The following is a 22,090-nucleotide window of genomic DNA, read 5'->3' on the forward strand; positions in this document are numbered from 1 at the left end:
GTGAGACATGAATTTGAATTGAGGGGTGCAATAAAAGTCAAGTTCTTGTGCCGTCATCATCAACTTCAAGAACAATCAGTAACATTGGTGCATATGGAACATGGTTAAATGTATTTTCTCTTTTTTTTTCTTATAACTGGTAAAATTTTTTCTACATCTATATATAAAGTCCAGTAGATGAACGACACAATAGCATGAAATTGTGTGTGGATTCCTAAATTATGTCATATGGAAAATTTGTGATGGTGCAAAAGCTTGTGTATACGTCCGTTAATATGAAATCGCTTTTGAGTTTTTAAAACTTTTCTATTCCTTATGATATTTTTAAAAAATTTTGATAGTTTTTAATTTATAGGGATGCAGATCTTACAGTGGCTCCAAATGTAAAAAGCAAAACTTTCCCTAAATGGCAAAAATCTGATCAAAAAAACAGGAATGGAAACCGCCAAGCGTTGTTGAGCGGACTTGGTCTGGCCAGACCAAAACTTTAAAAGATCTATAACATGTTAATGGGTACTTAGAAATTTTTTTTGGTTCAAAAAATGTTTTAACATTGACTCATTTTTTTTAATTTTAAATGTCATCGGTTCAATTCCCACCAGATGCATTTGTCTGTCTTTACTTTACTTTAATTGGCTATGACAGAACATTTGTTCCACTAGCCGAACGTAGAATAGCGTTCCAAGCGCATCGATCTTCTGCGCTCATTCTAAAATCTCTGATACCAAGTGTACCACCGTGTTTGCCTTCAAAAGACTTCTTTGCAGGAGCTTCTTCATCCATTCTGACAACATGACCTAGCCAACGCAGCCGTTGTATTTTGATGCGTGTTATTATGGTGGTTCGTACGTCGCCTATATTCTTCATTAACGCAAACTGGTCCATATATTTTACGAAGAATCTTTCTCTCAAATACTCCAAGCGCTGACTCATCTGCTTTCACAAGTACCCATGCTTCAGATCCATATAACAGCACAGGTAGTATCAGTGTAATCTTCGCCTGACGAAAGGGTCCTTGTTTCTACTTCCGGTGACCGACCTATGATGTCGATGTCGTCGGCATAGGCGAGTAGCATGAGTTCTCTTGTGATTAGTGTGCCATATCTATTCACATCTGCATCTCGTATAATCTTCTTCAGCTGGATATTGGATCACACGATAGAGTGTCACCTTGTCTGAAACCTCGTTTAGTATTAAATGGTTCGGAGAGATTCTTTCCTATTCTTACTGAGGAACGCGTATCAGCAAGTGTTATCCTGCAGAGTCTTATTAATTTTACAGGTATACCAAACTCAGACATTACTTGATATACCTTTGAACGTAAAGGAGTATCGAAAGCGGCTTTGTAGTCAACAAGGAGATGGTAGGTGTGGATTTGTCCTTCTCGGGTCTTTTCCAGGATTTGGCGCAGTGTGAATATCTGGTCCAGGGTGGATTTACCAGGTCTAAAGCCGCATTGATAGGGCTCAATTTTTTTTAATCTTTCACACAGTACGCTCGACAGTATTTTGTATGCGATGGGAAGGAGATTTATTACTCTGTAGTTGGCATATTCCGTCTTGTCTCCTTTCTTGTGTACGGGACATAGTATGCTGAGGTTCCATTCATCGGGTATGCGTTCTTCTAGCCAGATTGAGCAGATAAGCTGATGCATACGCCTTATCAGCGTGTCGCCTCCGGTTTTAAATAGTTTAGCGGGTAACCCGTCGGCTCGTGCTGCCTTGCTGTTTTTTAGTCGGGTCACTGCCACCTGTACCTCAATCTGACTAGGAGGTAAACATTCTGTACCATCATCATTGATTGGTTTTGCGGTATCTTCTTCGGACACTAGTGTGAAAATTGTCTAGAAGTGAAAATTGGTCGACATATATACATGAGAGCTATTTCTAAATCTGAACCGGATTCTTTCAAAATCACCAGTAATCTCAAAAGTCATAAGAAAATTTTGAGTGCTAAATTTCGCGATGACCAGTAATGTCTCATTACAAAATTGATACAATTTTATTCCCAATCGCAGCTATATCTAAATCTGAACCGATGTTAATCCATTTGTGCATGTTCTGACGCTAGGTCTCAAAAGTCATCGTTGCCAGATTCCAAGAAAATCAGACCATAAAAGCGATATGTACTTTAATGTTAGCCTTCCAGGGTGACCGCGAAAAAAGATGTAAGCGACATAAAACCCTGTTATACAGCAAATATTAAAATCATTATTTATCGTGTTCCTAAACATGCTTTAGAAGACGTCCAGTACCAAATTTTAATGGCCAATCATGAATATATTTAAAGTTCTTTAATAAAAAACGTCTGTCGTAAAATTTGGATTTTGTCTTATACATCATTTTCGCGGGAAGGGCTCGATATTCGTTCGATTCGCTATAGTGATTTCGACAGATAACCGCTTGAATTTTTGCACAGATACTTCTTATTGATGTAGGTCGTTGGGTAATGCAAAGGGGCATATAGGTCAGATTTGGATATAGCCGATCTGCTGATTTGACATTTTGAGCCCCTGAAAGCCGCACTTGCTATCCGATTTGGCTGAAATTTTGCACGGACTGGTTTGTTATGGCTGCCAAATCGATATATAACCTGATATGGCTCCCATATAAACCTATCTACCGACCCCTAGAAGCTTCAATTTTTGCTTATTAGGCGGGAATTTAGTACGTAAAATACATATACGTCTTCAACTATGTTGAAGGGTGGAAATTTCTTGCAGAATCCATGATGGTGATTAGGTTCCTAAGATTCGGCCGAACTTAGCACATTTTCAATTCACCTCAAGTTGTGTACATGAATTCACCTTAAGGTAGACTAATGAGAGGTAGGCTAATGCGTCCAGCTAAATTTAATAGCTGGACGCTTTTCTTTTACTTAGGGTGACGTTCCTAATTTTAATTTTAACCTGCGACAGCTGCCTGCAACACCCTTTAATGGTATTGGGCTAATATGTGCCGCGAAAACCTTGCATGGCAACCCCGCAAGGTGACGCGTTTTACTATGGCTACCAAGAAAGGGGAAATGACTTCGGCTGTTGATTTGTGGTTAGCAGTAGACTGAATGAAAGGATAGCGATAATCAGCTTTGAAGCCAAAAGTCCAAGGACCAAGGATATATTTTATGAGAGTCTAGAGACGAAATATGAAAGCTGCCACATCAAAATCGTACCAGGAGATAATAAGAAAGAATATCTTTGGTCCAACGGATTGAAAATTTAGCCTCCACGAGAGAATGTCAGATAAAAATTGAGGTTAATAAACTTCACCGCGGCAAAACATGGTAGATAGCAGCATCAGATTTCAACATTGTTTTATTCACAACTCCACATGATTGTCACCTGATAAAAAGTGAGAAATCAAATCACCTTGTAAAAATGGAAAGCATTCATCCAGCCAGACATTATCCTGGCACAACCTCTGCCAGAGAAGAAGAATGAAATCTGGTAACAGATACAGATAGTGTGTACAGAATATGGAAAGAACACTTTTCCCAGCTGCTGTTATTCGATAGTGCTGGCGACGAAGAACCGATGGGTTGCCTGCTGATCTATTTAAGACCAGAGGTAGACGAGACAGTATCCCGACATGGGATGGCTATGAGCAGCAAGCGGGTTGGGGCTCTGCCCTCCGATTTGTGTGGTGTGCGTGATCATCACTAGAAGCTCAACTGAGATCTATCATGGGCTTACACAGGTTGCGGATGGTGGAATACTTCGTATCCGGTGTAGCTGCAATTGCAGTGGCGGACAATCAGCGGTATTGTGTGGAGAGTCTCAGTGAAAGGCCGGGCTGCAACAGTTCTCCTTTAAATACTGAGTGTCTGTGATACTCAAAATGACGAGGTGAGTTATTGACGCCTTTTTATAACCAATGACCATAACGTTCCCCCGGCGATCGGTCATATGGACCCGAAAGAGATTGCTCACCTGTGGAGCTTGATGAGAATCGCTACCTCCACACGCAAACATGTGGCTACAACAACACCAACGAGATAGTACTTGGAGTGTTTGAGAGAAAATGTTCTTTAAATGTATGGACCAATCTGCGCTAATGAAGAATATCGGAGTCGTATGAACCACCAATGTATCCTAAAACAAATGTTTTAGGATGGCCAACTAAGTAAGTAAGTCCGAAAGGTAAGGCTTGACTTAGCAGTGCAAACAATGATATTTTAACTTCCGTTTTCTTTGGAACCACTGTACAGATCCAACCATAGGTGAGATATCATTTTTTATAATGGTATGTAGTGAATGTTTTAATTTTAAGTTTTTTATGATTTAATGATTAAAATCGTTTGTGTTTTGCATGAGGTCTGCTTGTGGGAAGGGAGACTGAGAAATGGGACACTAAGCTATTTTATTTATTTTTTTTCATTTACCTAAATCAACCTCACAAGCACAAGGCAACAGGCAACGATTCATTTGTGATTTTCAGAATATCAGACTTTATGGCATGAAAGCGTATTTTTGTTATGTAGGGGGGAACCAGCGGTCCCACATCCGCTATACTACAGCTGCCCATGGCTGCTTGGAGAAATGGGAACGGTTTATGAATTCGTTTGATATGATGAAATGAAGGGGGATTCTGAAATTGCGACTTTAGCCAACACCGGCGAAGGTATTTGGCCCACAATCATGGCATTGGCGGAGGTGGTGGGAGTAGTGGGGGTGGGGGTGCTAGTGGTGACAACAGCTGATTGATACAATCCATAATTACCTGTAGTGGTAGCGGTGTTGGCTTCAGCAGCAGCAGCGGAAGCGGCAGGAGAACCAGATGCGACAGCTGTACTAACTGCTGCCGTTTCTGGATATGGAAACATGGGCGGGGAATATTTTTCATTGGGCCGTATCACAACAGGTGGTGGTAATTCGGCTAAGGGTGATCGGTTGGCAGGTGATCGATTTGAGCCATTGCCATTGGAATGTTTCTTTTCCAATTGTTTTTCGGTAAGGACACGATCGTAAAATGTAGACGTTACCGTGGTATGACGTATCTCTAATTTGGCTGGCGAATAGACGGGAGTATTGGAACGGCTGAGACCTAATTGGCGATAGGGAGACACTGGCATGTCTAGAATACTGCTGCCCTTGTAGGCTGTGGTATCAGAAGTGGTCATGGTGGTGTTGGGGACAACATTGCTTAGAGTGCTTCTAGAAGTGGTGTGGTGGCTGTTGTTGTTGTTGGCGTTATTGGAGGTATTTGTGTTGCTGTCGTGAATTGACCTGGTCTCATGGTAGGAGGAGGAGTAGGCGGACGTCGCATGTCGGTTAATTTGTTGTAGTTCGACATCGACAACATCGACATCGACATCATCGTTTGAAATTAGTTGGCTATCTACTTTATGAAACTTAGTTAAACTATGGCTACTTTGACTTAGTGAGCTATGATTATATGCATTATAAATATTTGGCAATAGATTATCACGTCTTACCCTACTCTCGTTCTCTTCGCGATCTTCCTCGTTGCGGCGGCGCCGTGGTGAGGTCTCTCGCCTCAGGTCCCTATTTGAGTGATACTGCAAAGGACTGCTGGCCCTTAGGGGACTGGAAGAGCGTATCGAATCGGCCGAACCCATGGAGCGTATGAAGGCCGGACTTTGATCGGAGATTCGTATTGAGGGTCCACCGCCATACTCACGTGATCTGGAACGACTGTTGTGGCGTGATGATCTCAGGTCATCATAGGAAGATTTCTTACTGGCAAAATATGTGGAATCGGAGCATAACGAGTCAATGTACTGCTGGCATCTTTCTGTGCGGTATGGCTTCTCCTCACACAGGCTGTCAATGGATTTGATGGTGTTCTTGATGGAAGTCAGCTGATCGTTGATATTTTCCCCAGTGCGTAGAGGTACTCCTGTGTGCGTTCCCTTGCGGCGAAGAGGCGAAGTTTCCTAGGAAATGACATTACAACTTAACTCAATGTCTGTTACTTGCTGTACCGATAGATCGACTTACCCTCATTAAACGAATCCCCATGACGCCTAGGCCTTCTTGAACAGAACTGGCTAAATGAGCTGGTACTGTGGCCGACGCTGATGCACAGCAGCCACCATGTGAATCTGGAATTGTTTTCTTAAGAATACGTTGGATAACATTAGAATTTTCTTCTAATATTTGTATCACATCACAATTGGTGCTAACCATGGTCTCTCGGCATCGTTGCTGTTCGTCCTCATGAAATCGTATGGTCTTTGGACACGTGGTGGCATCACCCGTGCAGCTGACGGTCACTTTGGGCGATGGCGAACGATGAACGTTGGCTCTTTTGGCAGACTCAGCCGATGATGAGCGGGTGGCTTTGAATTCGTCAAAGGATAGTGAGGGTGAAATGATATCCTTGAGTTTTTGATTGAATTCTTTGTAGTTTTTCTGCATTTTAAAGTCGAAACGTTGTTCCTTCTCTAGGGCTTCCAGGCGGGCTTCTAGCTCTTGGGCCGTGGGCAAACCACTGGGGCTGGGCGACTCATGCCTTTGCGAAGTTTTTTCCGTCTTAGAGGGAGATTTTGAGCGTGATTTCCGGGAAGAGGGTGAGGGGGTACTGCGCCCCTCCTCCAACATTCTCATGCGATGTTCTAATTCGCCAGTGGTTGGTATTTCCTCGGGACTTGGATCCAGCAGCATTTCCAAAGGATGTATGGGCTCGCGCTTAGGCTCATGGTGTTGCTTGGGTCTGGAGGATTTCTTTAAATCCAAAGCCCTAAACCGATATTCCAAGTCTTCGGTTGTGGGCTTGGACGAGCTACGCGTAGGTTGTTCCACAGTTCTCACTGGTGATTGATGCTGCTTCTTGAGAGCACTTGGAGTGGTACAATGGTGGCCATGATCACAACAATGGGTGTGACCATGTTCAAAATGTTCAGAGCATTCAGTCGTGCGACCAGGCGACTGATGCCTTTTGGCATGGCCGCAATGATGGCCATGAGGGTATTCTTTGCTTGTGGGTACTGCTGGTGGCATGTCCTCCATCTCCACGGGGGTATCATCCAAACCCTTGCCTTCACAAAGATCCAAGAAACGATTCAAGTCTTTCTCATGGGACAGCGAGTATTGTAGTTTGATTTTCTTTTCGATTTCAGTGAGACGTTGTTCTACATCGATTTTTTCCACATCTTCGAGCATTTTGATTTGTCGTTCCAAAGAACGGAAGCGAGATTCCAATTCCCTGGTTGATGGAAGGTAGACGGTTTTCTTCTTCAAATGATGTTTGATGGGATCCTTGCCCCAATCGAAATCATCTTCCTCTTTGCGTTTGGTTTTTGCTGACGACGATGGCTTCTCTTCGGCTTCCTCCCCTTCCGATTTGGCCGATTTAGAGAGTTGCATTATCTCCTTGGTAAGGTTGGCCATTTCTTTGGTAGATATGGTGTCTGCACCTGTCTTTAAGCCAATATCTTCGGGCCTAACTTGCCCGCGCTCAATGAGTTGTTTCTCTAGGGCTTGGAACAGGTCTTCAAGCTCCTCGGTATTGGCCCTGGTCAGGCGGCGAACTTTCACTGCTTTGGGTTCATTATCCAGCAAAAGTACTAAGGTCTTCTTGTTAACTTCAACAGGAACCATCTGAGTGCCATGCAGAGTTTCCACTCCAAGCTTCTCAGCTGGCAGTGCTTCAGTTTTGCTCAGTTTCTCAGATGGCAATGCTTCTGTTTTGCTCAGTTTCTCAGCTGGCAATGTTTCAGCTTTGTTCTGTGTCTCTACAGGCAATGTTTCAGCTTTGCTAGTTCCCGAATCCTTTTCTGGCTTAACACGTTCAACTTCTTTGGGTGTTTCAATCTTTTTGGCAGTTTGTTCTCTTGGAATATCTTCCATATCTTTTTTGGGCTTTTCCGGCTTTGTTGGAGTCTCCTCTTTATCTTTGGAGGCTATGTGAGTTTCTAGACTTGAGCTTAATGGCCGTGATTTTTTCATATGTTCCTCTAGGATTTGTAAGCGTCTATCAAAGTCATCCTCTCTGGGTTGGGTTGCTGGCATTTTGGGGGCTTCATTTTTTCCGGGAATTTCCTGTAGAACTTCGGTAGGAGTTTTGCTAGAAGGCTCCGCCTCCGATTTGAATATCTCTTCTGGCTTGGAAGTTTCCTCCAAAGTTTCCTTCTCCTTTCCTTCTGGGGTCAAGGTAGAAGCAGATGGCCTTTCAGAGGCTTCCTCTTTAGGCTCCGGTATTTCCTCTTCTTGAGTGTCTTTGGTTTCTGCTATCTCTTCCTCTTCTTTGTGAGATTCTGAGGGTTTTATTTCCTTCTCTGCCTTTTCTGCAGCAACAACCATTTGCTCCGCCCCCGAGGTAGATGGTTCCGCCACCATTGCGATTATCTGTTCGTGAGAGTCAGTGGGTGGCGATAGGGATGACGAAGCAATATTCTTTTGAGACATTTTTAACTGTTCTTCCAAAATGAGCAGACGTCTGCTTAACTCATCCGCCCGCGATAAATGTTGCGTTGCAGCCTTACCCAACTCCTCCTTGCTCAGGGTCATGTGAATATTGATGCTGATGTTTATGGGACTTTGGAAACCCTGCTCCTCCACTTCACCAAAGTGACTGTAGCGCACCAATTCCTTGCCCGTTACATCGACTGAGTCTGCTCGTATCTCCAGGCCCATATGAGGGGCATTGGCTTGCGTTGAGGAGCTGTCGCTTTGTTTGCCCTCTTGCAGAGTTGCTCTAAATTTCTTGCTGGCACTCAATTGCTTTTCCAATTCAAGCACACGAGATTCCAATTTTCCCACATGCCCTATGCTAGTGTTGGCTGGCATGGGTCTGCCTTGACGGTTACGACTGGTCGATGCCACTTCGGAATCACTTGCTCGACGTTGCTTCAATAGTGTTTTGCTAAGTTGCTCTTCCAAGAACTGTAAACGATTCTCAAGATCGGCTCTTGAGGGTAAATCGGAAAAACGACGAACCATTTTTCGACTGGACGAATGAATCGGTTCGTATTTTCCCGACAGGCTATTAGCGTTGGTGGCATGTGTTTCCGAAGTCTCATCGGTGTTGCTTTTGCGCAGTACGGGATGAGGAGGGGGATGTGGTGGTGTTTTGCGATTGGGATTTATGGAACTGGGTTTGATGTTTTCGCCGTCGGGTGTGGCGCCCATTTTTGACTGCAGTTCTTCGATGAGGGCAGACCGGGTGCCAGCCTCCGGGCTGGGAGTTTTGTTCAAGGGAGGACTTTCAGCTGGTTGCTCGGGGGCTAGTGGTATTTCGCTTATGGTTTTTGTTGGTGTAGCCGAACTTTTCACCGCAGCTTTTTCTTTTGATTTTTTCGCTTCATCCATCTTGGACTCGCTTTGCAGCCTTTCGAATCGTCTTTCCAGGCTATCGGTAGATGGTGGCGAGGTTTTGGCAGTGGCATCCTTGCCCTCGGCAGTATTGCTTCGAGCACTTTTGTTTGTTTCAAAATTTTTGGAACTCATGCGTCGTTTGAGCACTTCGTAACGTTTCTCCAGATCTTCTGTTGATGGGGGTTCCGAGGAACGTCTACTCGAGGATGAGGACAATGATTCGAGCTTGGGCGAGACATATTTCTGCTCAGCCGCCTCATCTTTTGGCGAGGGACGACTGCTGACTGGAGTAGCTGGGGTTTTTGTGGATTTGAGTCTTGAACTTTCGGCTGTTGAACGACGAGCAGTGGTGGCTGATTTCATGGCCTCCATAACATTTGTGGCCATTTTCGTAGATCTTTTGGGATCCTCGGAGTCTTGGTTGCCGGATTTCATAGCTTCAATAACATCGGCTTTGATTTTGTTTGCCCTGCGCACCTTTTCTTCTTCGGGGGATTTTCTTGCTGTGGCAGTTGCTGTCTTTTTTGAGGACTTCATGGCATCCATTACATTGGTGGCCATTCTCTTGGATTTATGACTTTCGGTTTCTTCGCTCTGAGGATCGGAGGCGGTTTTCATGGCCTCAATAACATCTGATTTGATTTTATTAGCCCTCCGGGTCTTTTCATCCTCTTCGCGTTTGTTATCGGCACGTTTTGAGGAAGATTTCATGGCAGCCATGACATTTGTGGCCATTTTACTAGATTTGCTACGAGAAGTTTCCTCCTCCGTTGGCGAATGATGCTCGGAGGAAGATTTCATTGCGGAGATAACCTCTGCTTTGATTTTATCCGATCGACTAAGCTTCTCAGTTTGCTCAGCTGGGCGATTAGAGACCTTCATGGCCTCCATAACATTGGAAGCCATTTTAGATGACCTACTGGGCTCCTCGGTGGACTGATGATCCGCAGAGGATTTCATAGAGGCAATAATGCCGGCTTTAATCTTATCAGATCTGCGTTTATCGGTATCTTCCTTTGCTGTGGGAGTTGTAGGACTCTCATCGGCAGCCGGTTGTTCAGAGGAGGATTTCATTGATGCTATTATGCCGGCCTTGATTTTGTCCGATCTGCTTAGCTTACTCACTTCCTCTTTCTCTGTCAAGGTTTTCTTGCCGGACGTTGCTGGTGGTGGCTCATCGGGAGAAGCTTTCATTGATGCTATTATGCCTGCCTTAATTTTGTCCGATCTGCTTCGTTTGTCTTGGGCTTCAGTGTCGGGTATAGACTTCTTGCGGGTATCCGGTGCCTCATCCGGTGAAGCCTTCATGGAAGCAATTATGCCCGCTTTTATTTTATCGGATCTGCTTTGTTTTTCCACTGCTACCTTGTCGGTAGGTCGACGCGAAGCTGATGATGGCTTCATGGCCGCCATGACATTAGTGGCCATTTTAGTTTTATGTACTGCACTTTCCAGCGTAGAATGATGTTCGGAAGGGGATTTCATTGCCTTTACAATTTCCCCTTTGATTTTTTCTGAACGGCTGCGTTTTTCGGCATCCTCGGGAGAGGGGCGTGCCGATGCTCGCATTGCTTCCATAACATTTGAGGCCATTTTACTGGATTTTGTTGGCTCATCGGGAGAGGGCTGTTCGCCGCCGCCCGATTTCATGGAGGCTATGACACCAGCCTTGATTCTATTCGATTTATTTCGTTTCTCTGTGGCCTCTTCACTGGCTTTCCGGCTGGTTGACGATTTCATGGCTTTCATGACATTGGCAGCCATATGCTGGCTGCGAGCTTCCTCATCCTCAATGGGTGAAGGCAGAGCGGAAGAAGACTTCATGGCTTGTATGACATCAGCTTTTATTTTGTTGGCCCTTTTATGTTTTTCCACTTCCACTTCCTCTGCGTGGGCATCGGAATGATGTTTCCTCATAGCCTCCCTAACATTTGTTGCCATTTGGCTGGAACGACTTTCGGAGGTGTCCTCCACAGGTGAGGGTAGGGCTGAGGCTGATTTCATGGCCTCTATGACATTCGCCTTGATTCTGTTCGCTCGGTTGTCTGTTTCATCAGCAGCCCCACGTCTCATAGCCTCCATAACATTGGATGCCATGGAGTCTGTGCGGCGCTTGGAAGATTTCATGGCCTCCATAACATTTGTGGCCATTTTTGTAGATCTACTATCGGGTTCTTCATCGGAATGTTGATTGGAGCTAGATTTCATGGCCTCTATGACATTGGCTTTTATTTTTGTCGCTTGGGCCGTATCCTCATTGTGTTCCTCTTCGGTTTGACTTTCACCGCCAGCGGCATTTTGCGATTCTTCTTCTTCCTCTTCCTCCTCAGCCATTGCCTGTTGATCTAATTCAGAATAACCATCAGGACTTTGCCTATCATCGAACTCAACATCTGCGGCTACCGCCATAGGTTCTTCCAATAAATCTTCACTAGCCTCTGACTTACTGATGCTCATTTGCTTTTCCAATGCCTCAAAGCGTTTTTCCAATTCCTCTGTTGAGGGAGGAGACTTTTTACCTGTAGATATTTTGGCGGACTTTTGAGACATTTCATCGTCCTCTCTGTGCGATTGTCTTCTGGAAAAGGACGAGGATAAAGCAGATTGCCTGCGCGAGTAGGCCATGTCTTCCGATATGAGATCGGATTGTCGGCGGGAAGTTGCTGACATGAGCTCCGATTGCCTTCTAGAAGCTATGATGGGTTCGTCTTCCTCTTCTACGGCCTCTTGCTCTACTTCAGCTTCCGCTTCATCCTCCCCTTCCACTTCCTCTTCTTCAGGGACTTCTGGTTCAGAATCTATTTCTGGAGAATCATGACCAGAAACGGTGACCGATCCCTCAGATTCCTCTTGTTCACTATTCTCCGCATTTGAAACCGGAGCTTCCTCCTCATCGTCCGGAGGCTCTGAATCTCTTTCACTATAATCACTTTCCGCATCAGGAGGTTCCTTTTTTCTTTGTCTTCGACTTGTTGTTGTGGAACCAATGCTTCTATCCGAAGCTGGCTTTGCCTCTGAAATCTCCTCCTCGTCTTCTTGATCTGGCTCAGCATCATCCATCGCCTCACCATCGGATTCTGGGGGCAAGCCCTTGGACTTCACATTGTCTTGAGGTCCAGTGTTTCTGGATGAGTTCTTTGAGGCATTCTTATTGCTGCTGCTTTGTTCGGCAGTTTTGTCTGTGTTTTGATTGGATTCATGCCTGGGGCTTTGTTTAGGCGACGCGGGAGTTTTGCGAGAATTGCCACCTTTTTCAGAGTCGCTTACACCTGCCGCTTGTTTGCAACGATCTCGAATCATATTTTCAAAGCGTTCTTCTAGGTCGGCAGTTGAGGGAATTATGGACTTTCGTTGCGGAGGGGAATGGGTAGAGTGGGAAATTTCTTCATCCCTACAAGTGGAGACGCGATAATGTTCGTTTTTGCTGTCGCTGTCATTGAAATCTCTAGGAATTGACTGAATGTTGTAGGTACCATACTTCTCCACCTCACTCTTTGGTGTTTTGGAGGGAAATTGCTCAGAGTCTCGATCTGTATAAGTTTGGTAGGTTCTAATATTGAGATCTTCGCTGGAGGAGCCTGTAGGAGGAATGCGGTAAGGCTCTCGTCTACTTTCGGCCTCTTTAGAATCGGAAATTCGATGTTTGTCTTCATCTCTAGCCATTTCAGTTTCAATGGCTGAGGAAATTCGATAATTTTCGCTGGCAATTTGTTTTCGATATTTATCTACACCATTATCGATTTCTATTGAGCTGGCAGGATTAGTGTAGCGGTAAGGTATGCTCTTTGAATCCTCCTCCTTGGAGTTCGAAGTTGTGCAATGCAATGGGGGTTTTTCATCCCCATTTTCCTTCTTCTCATAGTGGCCTGCATGGTATATACGATAAGGCTCTGGTTTTTTATCTTCTCCTTCAGAAATTCTATATTTGAAACGATAATCTTCCCCTCCACTATGGCTGATGACTGAGGATATAGGACGCGGGTCATAAGCTTCCTTTGCATCATCCGAATTTGGTTTTATGGCATAGTCATGGCGTTTGTTGTCACTTAAGGTTGTGGACATCGGCATTTGATATTCTTCGCGGGAATTTAAGCTTGGCAAGTAGCCGTGATATTTGCTCGTCACAGTGCTATTTTCATTTTGGGAAGTTGTTAGAGGAACACGATTAGAATTGTAACTTGTAGCCTCAATGTTTTTATGTTCATCGTCTGTAGAAATTGGGGCAGGAGTCCTGTAAACATATGTCGCACTCTCCTGTTGTTGATCTACAGGACACGCTGTCTTAGGTTCCTGCTCTTGAGTTTCCTTGACATCAAGCTGCGACAGTTGATAGCAACGATATTTTTCCTCATCATTGTGCGTATCATTGGAGGTAATTTTGTACTTTGTGGAGACTTCCATGCTTAGACGTTTCTCCAAGGCCTGATAGCGCTTTTCAATTTCCATAGTACTTGACCTAGTGAGGGTCATTCTTCTGGGATCCCTGCGCTTGCTGGCTGCCAAAGATTTATAAGTGGGCAACTGTTCGGCATGCTGGGTGGAGTCGTGTGCTTGCATATTAGTGGAGAGTTCAGTTTTGGCTTCAGCTATGCAAGCTGCAGAGGATTTTTCGGAGTAATCAACCAAAAGATCCATGCGTCTGCTTTGATTATCATCATCTATTACTTGATCTTCGGTTTCGTGGCCGTCAACGCTGGGGTTGTCATCCTTGTAGGCATCACGTATGGAGTCTTCTTCATTCAAGGAGTACATTAGTTCCAGCTTTGTAGGTCTTTCTGAGCTATTTACACGCTCAAAATATTGATTGGTCACACCTTCATCGCTGACTCCATATGATTTCTTTTCAGCACACGGCATTTCGCCATCGCCATCATCCCCACTGCCTAGGGAGTTGGTTGACTCATTGTAATTAGTTTTGATGGGGGGACTCAGAACTTTTGAGATGGCCAGAATTTCGGTTACATCTGTAATGGGTGGTGTTGATGTGGGCTGTATGACTTCGCATGAGGTAGGTGATGCTGGTGATTTGGGCTCCGTCTCTATGAGCAAAGGTTCGCTTCTAGAAGTAGTACTAAAATCTTCATTGCCCAAGGGGGCATAAGGAGTGCTTTGCCACTTGCTGGCATCACTGGCGATTTCCAAAGGCATTTGATCACTCTCAGTGGCACTATTCTCCTCCTCCTTTGCCAGCTCCTCGCCATTAAAGGCTTCGGGTATACCCAGTTTGTTTGCACTCTCATCGGCGCTATGATTGGGAGAATCTGTGGTCATGAGCATAAATGGAATTTCACTATTTGAGGGGGCCCAAGATTTAGGCCTTTGTCTATCTCCATTTTCCATGGTGGTTGAGCCCAGCTTTCTTTGCTTCATCAAAACCAGTTTTGATTTTCTGACATTTTTCGACGCTGCATTGTCATCATCACCCAGACTTGTGTCGGAGCTGGAGGCAGCCTTATCATCATCATCATCATCTTCGCTCTCCTCGCTATACGAAGAGGAATCACTTTTGCCCAAACGTTTTGTGCGTATTTTTTGCGATTTGAACCCATCAATGCTGCCAGAGCTGATCATAGCTGCTCTCTCCGCTCGTATCTCTTTCCAGGTTAAACTTTCACGTCGCCTTCTGGGATCCAAATTTGAGTCTCTCCACTGTATGGTTTCGCCACGCCTCAGTTGTCTCTCCAGTGGCTTATCCTGCAGCACAGCTGGCAGCGAAGGTTTGCGAGCCGGGGGTATGGCACCTATGGGAGGACCACGGCGTCCTCGGCTTGTAATAATGGCCGGTCGGCCGGAGAGTAATTGATTGACTGGCAGAGCTGCAGCTGCCGCGGCACTACTTCCTGTGCTCTGACGAGCTGTTGAACATGCGGTGGTGAGTATAATGTGAGCCTGCTTCTGGCGTTCTCTTAGACGATCGTACTGCTTCTTAAGCAGCGAAATATCAAGAGCTATTCTATCCTTGCTTTCGGCAGCCTGTTTGGCAATGACATTGGCCGAGTGCCCTTGTGAGCCTCTACGTCCCCAGGGTATACCCCAAACTGTGGCTACAGCCAAACGAGAATCTTCATCCATATCGGGCTCATCATCATCATAGTAAAAACTGTAGAAATAGGATACATTATAATACGAGTGTTTTATTAAAGTTTTATTTTTCAACATACTTGAGTCCTTGTTTGGTTTTCAAAGGCGTAATGGTGGACAAATGCTTGTCTCGCAACTTTTGAATATCTTGTATGGGTCCCAGTTGTACAACCTTTTCAATCAAACCATTTGAGTCGATAAGGTGGCCATTCAAAAGCTCACTGGAAAACGAACCCATTTTTCCATAAAAGTCATCGGCGCTGCGGGTACTAAGGACACGCCTAAATGTAGAAAACATTTGTTAGGGAAAAATCTACGTCGAAACTAAATAAATATTTAAGGCTATTGGTATATTAGGTTCGCTTAAACCATTAACCTTTGATCCTGACCCGAATTCCCTTACATGATTTTGATGAAATTTCATATATTGAATTTTTTGAATATATTATTTGCCCAAAAAGTAATTGCGGATTTTTTTAAAGAAAGTAAATGCATTTTTAATAAAACTTAAAATGAACTTTAATCAAATATACTTTTTTTACACTTTTTTTCTAAAGCAAGCTAAAAGTAACAGCTGATAACTGACAGAAGAAAGAATGCAATTACAGAGTCACAAGCTGTGAAAAAATTTGTTAACGCCGACTATATGAAAAATCCGCAATTACTTTTTGGGCAACCCAATATAATAATTTTTTTACAAATTTTAAATAAAAAAAAAACAAAAATAACATAAGATAATAATATATTTTTATAATATTTGGGACGGATGTCAGGAGACCTAAAATTACTCACTGCTTCAAATTTCAGCGAAATCGGATAAAAAATAAAGCTTTTATGGGCTTCAGACCCTTTATCGGCAGACCGGCTATATCTAAATATAGTCTGATCTGAACCATATTTGGGTCCTATGTTGGGAGGCGTAGAACTACTCATTGTTTCAAATTTCAGCCAAATCGTTAAAAAAATAATGTTTTTATGGGCGTCAGACCCCAAGTGCGGCCCAATTTCCCAGCGCAAGTAGTAGTACTCGCAGACGAGTGTGATGGGATTCGAGGTATGGACCCCACTAACACCATAATCAGCGAGCTGAATCTGGAAATAAACAGGGTAGTCAACGAACATAAGCGAAATTTGTGGCTGGAACTTAGGCACCGGTGTATGCAAACTGTAGTCTATTGTTAAGTCACTCTCGAAACCGGGTAGAAATAACCGTGACTGATCCGAAGAGATGCGTCAGGTTGTTCAACCGTCAATTTATTGCGCATCCCGAGAGTGACAGGGCAAGGAGGAGAGCTATTCACCGTATTCGTGGTCTCCGAGCCGATGAACAGCCATCACAATTTACCGTGGGCGACGGAATCTCTACATAGATGTTGAAGAATCTAGATTCACCTGGAGTTGAGTACCTTACTAATGTCCTCAACCAGTCTTTGAACACTCTTATAGTTCTCGATCTCTGGAAAATGAGCAGAGCGATTCCGCTACTGGAGCCTGGAAAGGACCCGAGTTTGGCTGAGTCGTACAGACCGATCTCCATTCTAGTGGCAAAGACGCTTGAGGCATTACTCGTCCCGAGCCTCGTAGGAGAATTTCCATTCGCCGAGCATTAACGTGGATTTCGAAGACTGCATAGCACAACAATAGCTTTGCATGCCATACACATTTGCCGTGGCTTCAATCAGCCCAGGCCATGTGATAAGACGGTCCTCGTGTCACTGGACCTCTCAAAGGCATTAGCCATGCCAAATTAATTGAGGACATCGCCAACAGGTTACTTCAGCCAGGCATGAAACGCTGGGTAGCGAATTATCTGTGCGGTCGCCAGTCATTTGTGGAATTTAGGAATAAGAAGTCGAAGCACCGTAGAGTGAAACAGGGAGTTCCCCAAGGAGGGGTGATATGTCCGGCACTGTTCAACCTCTACCTATCCTCCATTCCACCCCCTCCAGACGGCATAGAGATCGTATCATATGCGGACGATTGTACGATCATGGCATCAGGCCCCTCACCCATTGTTGACGTCTGCGATAGGTTGAACGTCTACCTCAACGAACTTGCCTCATATTTCGCTGCGAGAAATCTGAAGATATCTGCCACCAAATCTTCAGCCAGGTGAATACTGAGCTGACTGTGATGGTTGATGGAGAAATGATTCCGACCATAAAGTGTCCCAAAATACTTGGCGTCACATTTGACAGCTCTTACATATTCTCCCCACATGCCACAGCAATTTGCGATAAAGTCAAAAGTAGAAACAAGGTGCTTAAGTCATTTGCTGGCAGAAAGTGACTTGTCTGCACCCCTTGGGGGGAAACCTTGTTGACCACGTACAAAGCAATTGGGCGGTCTGTGGTAAGTTATGCAGCGCCAGTGTGGTCTCGTCAACTTTGTGACACGCAGTGAAATAATATTCAAATCTGTTAGAATGCCGCCCTCCGAACTGCGACGGGCTGTCTCCTAAGTTCTCATGTGGACCATCAGGAGACAAACATCGTACCAGTGCGAAGACAGAACTACATGCTGTCTAAGCAATACCTTTTGGGCTGATGTCGGGAGGCCTAAAACTACTCATTGTTTAAAATTTCAGTGAAATCGGATAAAAAATAAAGCTTTTATGGGCTTCAGACCTTATATCGGCAGATCGGTCTATATGACGGGTATATCTCAATATGGTCCGATTTGAACTATATTTGGGTCTAAAACTACTCACCGTTTAAAATTTCAGCGAAGTCGGTTTAAAAATAAAGTTTTTAAGGGCTTCAGACCCTTTATCGGCAGATCGGTAGCAGCTATATCTAAATATAGTCCGATCTAAACCATATTTAGGTCAGATATCGGGAAGCCTTAAGCTATTCACTGTTTCGAATTTCAGCGAAACGGATAAAAAATAAAGCATTTGTGGGCATGAGACCCTTTAACGGCAAATCGATCGGTCTATATAGCAGCTATATCGAAATAAGGTCCGATTTGGCCTGTTCAAGAACTATCGTGCACCAAAAAGACGTATCTGTGCCAAATTTCAGCTCAATATCTCAACGGACGGACAGACGGAGAGACACTGGGACATCGCTAAATCGTCTAAATCGTCTAGAAGTATATATACTTTATAGGGTTGGAAATTGATATTTCGATGAGTTGCAAACGGAATGACTAAATGAATATACCCCCTATCCTACGGTGGTGGGTATAAATTTTTTTTTTTTTTAAATGAAACAATTAACAACAATATTTTTTTTAAAAAAATTTAAAAATTCGGATTCAAAAATTACAAATTATTTTTTTTTTTTAATAAAAACTAAAAAGTGGTTGAAACATTTTTAATAATAAGACTATAGCCACTTTAAAGAAATGTTCTTAAAATAAGAAAACAAATTTTTTTCTTAATATTTGCTAATTTTTTTTTTATAATTCAAAACAAAGGTAGGAATCGTGTTAAAATTTTAATTAGCATTGGCTTAGATCGCGATTTGGTAGGGCACCCCAACCAGACTCATCAGTAGGATCTGTCATACTGGACACATACCTTTATCTCAGTGATTCGCAGATGAGAAAAAGACATGTATCCAGTTTGACAGATCCTACTGATGAGTCTGGTTGGGGTGCCAGGCGAAATCGCGATCTAGGAAACTAGTCAATGCTATTACAGCAACACATTTTGTGCCTTACTCTAAAAATAAGGTTTTTTGTTTTTCCCTTAATTCAGTGCACCCGTCTCCGAGATATAACATTTTTGAAAAATTTAATTAAGGGGAGGTACGTGGTATTTTTTAACAGATTTTAAAACTTTTTAATTTTTAAACAAATTTTTCTAAGTTAATAAATATTGGTCTTAATATTTCTAATTTTTTCCCTAAATCGTGATCTTAGTCAACCATTTCCATTCATCAAATTGGCGTACTTCTCACCTTACTTAAACTACCAGTTTTTTATGGCATGCTTCTCACCTATCTCAAACTACCAGTTCTTATGACATATTTATTTTGAACTATTTTTCTACCGAGTCCTCGTTAATGGTTTAATATCTCTTTAAAATTCTTTAATACTCACTCTTCAAGCAAACTCCATAATGCCAAAGCTGTACGCAATAATACATCACTGCCTTCGATGAGCACCAGATCCCAGACCCGCAGCACACATGACATGGGCAAGCAAGTGCAGAACATTGTCAAAAACCATTGCATGGTAAAGACATTTGTCAGTGGCGGTTCATAGGCATTCTCCACAGGACCCTGCAACTTTTGCAAATGTCTGGCCAGACGTGGTAGCTTTGTTTGCATTAGCTCACGAAAAACCCCCATGTCAGCCTGAAGGCCACCCATGGAGCCGCAAAAGTAACCGGGGGGTAAAATACCCTCAACCAAATAGATCATAACCTTCATGGATTCGGTTTCTTCTTTGTCCATGACTTGAAGGATGAGAGCTCCCAACATATTAAAACCCTAAAAAAAGAATAAAAGATTAGATTAGCCTTCTATGCTCAAGAGAAGAGGTAAATAGCGTGTTCAAGTACCTGGCAGTAGCCCACTTCAGGATTGTAACGAGCATAACCCAGAAGTATGCGTTTAAGTTTGGCCTGATTTACATCGCCTGCTGGACCTGTACACAAGGTGGAGCCAGTGCGATGCAGATCCTGTTAGATAATAAGCTTTATAAATTATAGAAAATTCGATGGGATGAGAAATATTACCTTAACAATTTGTATGCCCAACTCTTCGTCATCTTCACGCCATTTTTCACAAAAGCATTTTTCCTCTTCCTTGGACCAATCGACATTTTTGGATTTTAAATATTTGTCCGCCAACGAAAGCCATAACTGAAATGTGATAAAGAGTTGTCTGAGTATATATTTAATTAGTTTCTATGATTTAGGTAGAGTATATGTATGAATCACTAGGCCAAAAAAATCACACGTGGACGTTCTCACAGCTTCTGCAAAAATTCCTTGCAATAATTTGCAATCAGGCAGTAATCTGATGAAATTCATGGCAAACACCATCATCATCTGTTGTTGTTGCTCTTCGGGTCTTGTCTAGAGGCTACCAGTAGGCATTGGCATTGGTTTTGGCAGTATATGGAGATAAGACAAAGTGGATGGAAGTTCGGAACTACAACTTTAAGATAGTCAGGAATTTTAATAAACAACCGAAACAAACGACACAGATCCTATTTTGGACTGAGCAAGCAGATGAAGGGCAAAGCCACCTCTCGACAGACAAAAATTATACTAGCAGAAATGGGCCTTCTACGCTGCGCCTTCTTTAACTCTCTAATATCTTTTTATGGTGGGGACACTTCGCCCTGAATGTGAATATCGAATGCGTGCCAGAAGCCTATGACGCTGAACGCTTTCGCATCCTGGCGAGAACATCGGACTAAGCAGTGTTTATCCCCTCTTAATGTTGGCGACATTTGCGAGGTACAATGCCATGCGTGGTCATTTAAAAATTTTTCCCCAAAAAGGTGGCGCACTGCGGTACGCCGTTCGGACTCGGCTATAAAAAAACGTCCCTTATCATAGAGTTTAATCTTGAATCAGGAAGCACTCATTGATGTGTGAGAATTTGCCCTTTCTCGATTCCTGGTGGTAATGTTTTTCCTTAGGGTAATGTTTTTCCTTAGGGTAATGTTCTCATTAGGGGAGGGATGGCACCTCAAACATTTCGACTCGAATATGGGTATCAAACTGTCATCACCTCTCCATTTGGGTGACAATGTCAGAAGGAATGGAGTGCGCTCTAAACCAAACAATTACATGTGCTATTATGATAAGACACCTATATACCGTGTAATAGAGTCTTTACCAACAACGTTATTTACATGCGACAGAAGAAGACAAGCAAGCCGCTTCACTACCATGTTAAGTGTACCCTGGTTTACAAATACAAAAACGGTAATAACTGCCCATCTGGGTGGTTTTCGAATACACTCGTACAAAAATTACCATACAACTTTTTTTTTATTTTATTAAATCACATACCTTTCGTCGAAATTCCGGTGGTATGCCACCCGGTAAACGTGCTACCAATTTCATGGCATGCAACCATTGTTTATAGTCCGAGGTGGACTCTTCCTCCGTTTGTGCAACATTCGGTTTATTGGAATTTGTTGTATCTTCTTGCCTTTGCATTTTGTTATACCTATCACAGTTGGTGCTGTCGATGCTGCTGCCGTTATGATTGTAATTGTTGTTATTGGCCGTCGTTTGGTATTGTTGTTGTTGTTTCTGATAGACGACGTCACAGTTTGTCTTTATCGTTGTGGCTGGCGTCGTTGTTGTTGCCGTTGCACTGCTGCTACTACTACTACTACTACTACAGTTCCGGTTGCTGGTGTTGTTGCTTGTCCATCGGGGTGTAGCCGCAGCCGCCGTGGTTATGGTCGATGTGTGTAACGCTTTCGGTGGAGGTGGTGTGAGACTGAAACGCATCTTTGGATGAACATCGTCTGGTGTGACACAAGATAATTTTAAAAAGAAATGTATTTAAGTATATTGCTTTTAAAAAGATGTTCACAACAATGTAAAAGGTAGGACATTTACATTTGGATTGGATTAATCAGTATTTTGCAGGTGCTCTTTATAACTTGTTGAGTCCATACCAGCTGATCCAACAACAAAAATCTCTTAAATACTACAGATGTTGCTTTCCTCACTAACTATATATTCGGTTTGAGAAATGTAAATAAACTCTGAATTTTGCACTTTTCTAAGAAATTCAAAGACCTAAGAATCAA

General features: G+C 43.3%; 1 protein-coding gene across 1 annotated transcript in view; it reads right to left on the reverse strand.

Annotated features, from left to right (window-relative positions):
- Positions 1 to 22,090, reverse strand: part of LOC106080369 (microtubule-associated protein futsch) — a 47,472-nt gene that overhangs the window by 808 nt on the left and 24,574 nt on the right. Inside the window, exons 2-9 of the mRNA XM_013241722.2 lie at positions 21,336 to 21,802; positions 20,046 to 20,171; positions 19,869 to 19,988; positions 19,406 to 19,797; positions 15,439 to 15,639; positions 6,146 to 15,377; positions 5,960 to 6,076; positions 4,719 to 5,895 (exon numbers count right to left, since the gene is read on the reverse strand). Of these exons, the coding sequence (XP_013097176.2) occupies positions 4,719 to 5,895; positions 5,960 to 6,076; positions 6,146 to 15,377; positions 15,439 to 15,639; positions 19,406 to 19,797; positions 19,869 to 19,988; positions 20,046 to 20,171; positions 21,336 to 21,785 (11,815 nt within the window). The 5' untranslated portion in view covers positions 21,786 to 21,802. The remainder of the gene's footprint in view (positions 1 to 4,718; positions 5,896 to 5,959; positions 6,077 to 6,145; positions 15,378 to 15,438; positions 15,640 to 19,405; positions 19,798 to 19,868; positions 19,989 to 20,045; positions 20,172 to 21,335; positions 21,803 to 22,090) is intronic.

The sequence above is a fragment of the Stomoxys calcitrans genome, chromosome 2, assembly GCF_963082655.1.
Source record: "Stomoxys calcitrans chromosome 2, idStoCalc2.1, whole genome shotgun sequence".
Lineage (NCBI taxonomy): Eukaryota > Metazoa > Arthropoda > Insecta > Diptera > Muscidae > Stomoxys > Stomoxys calcitrans.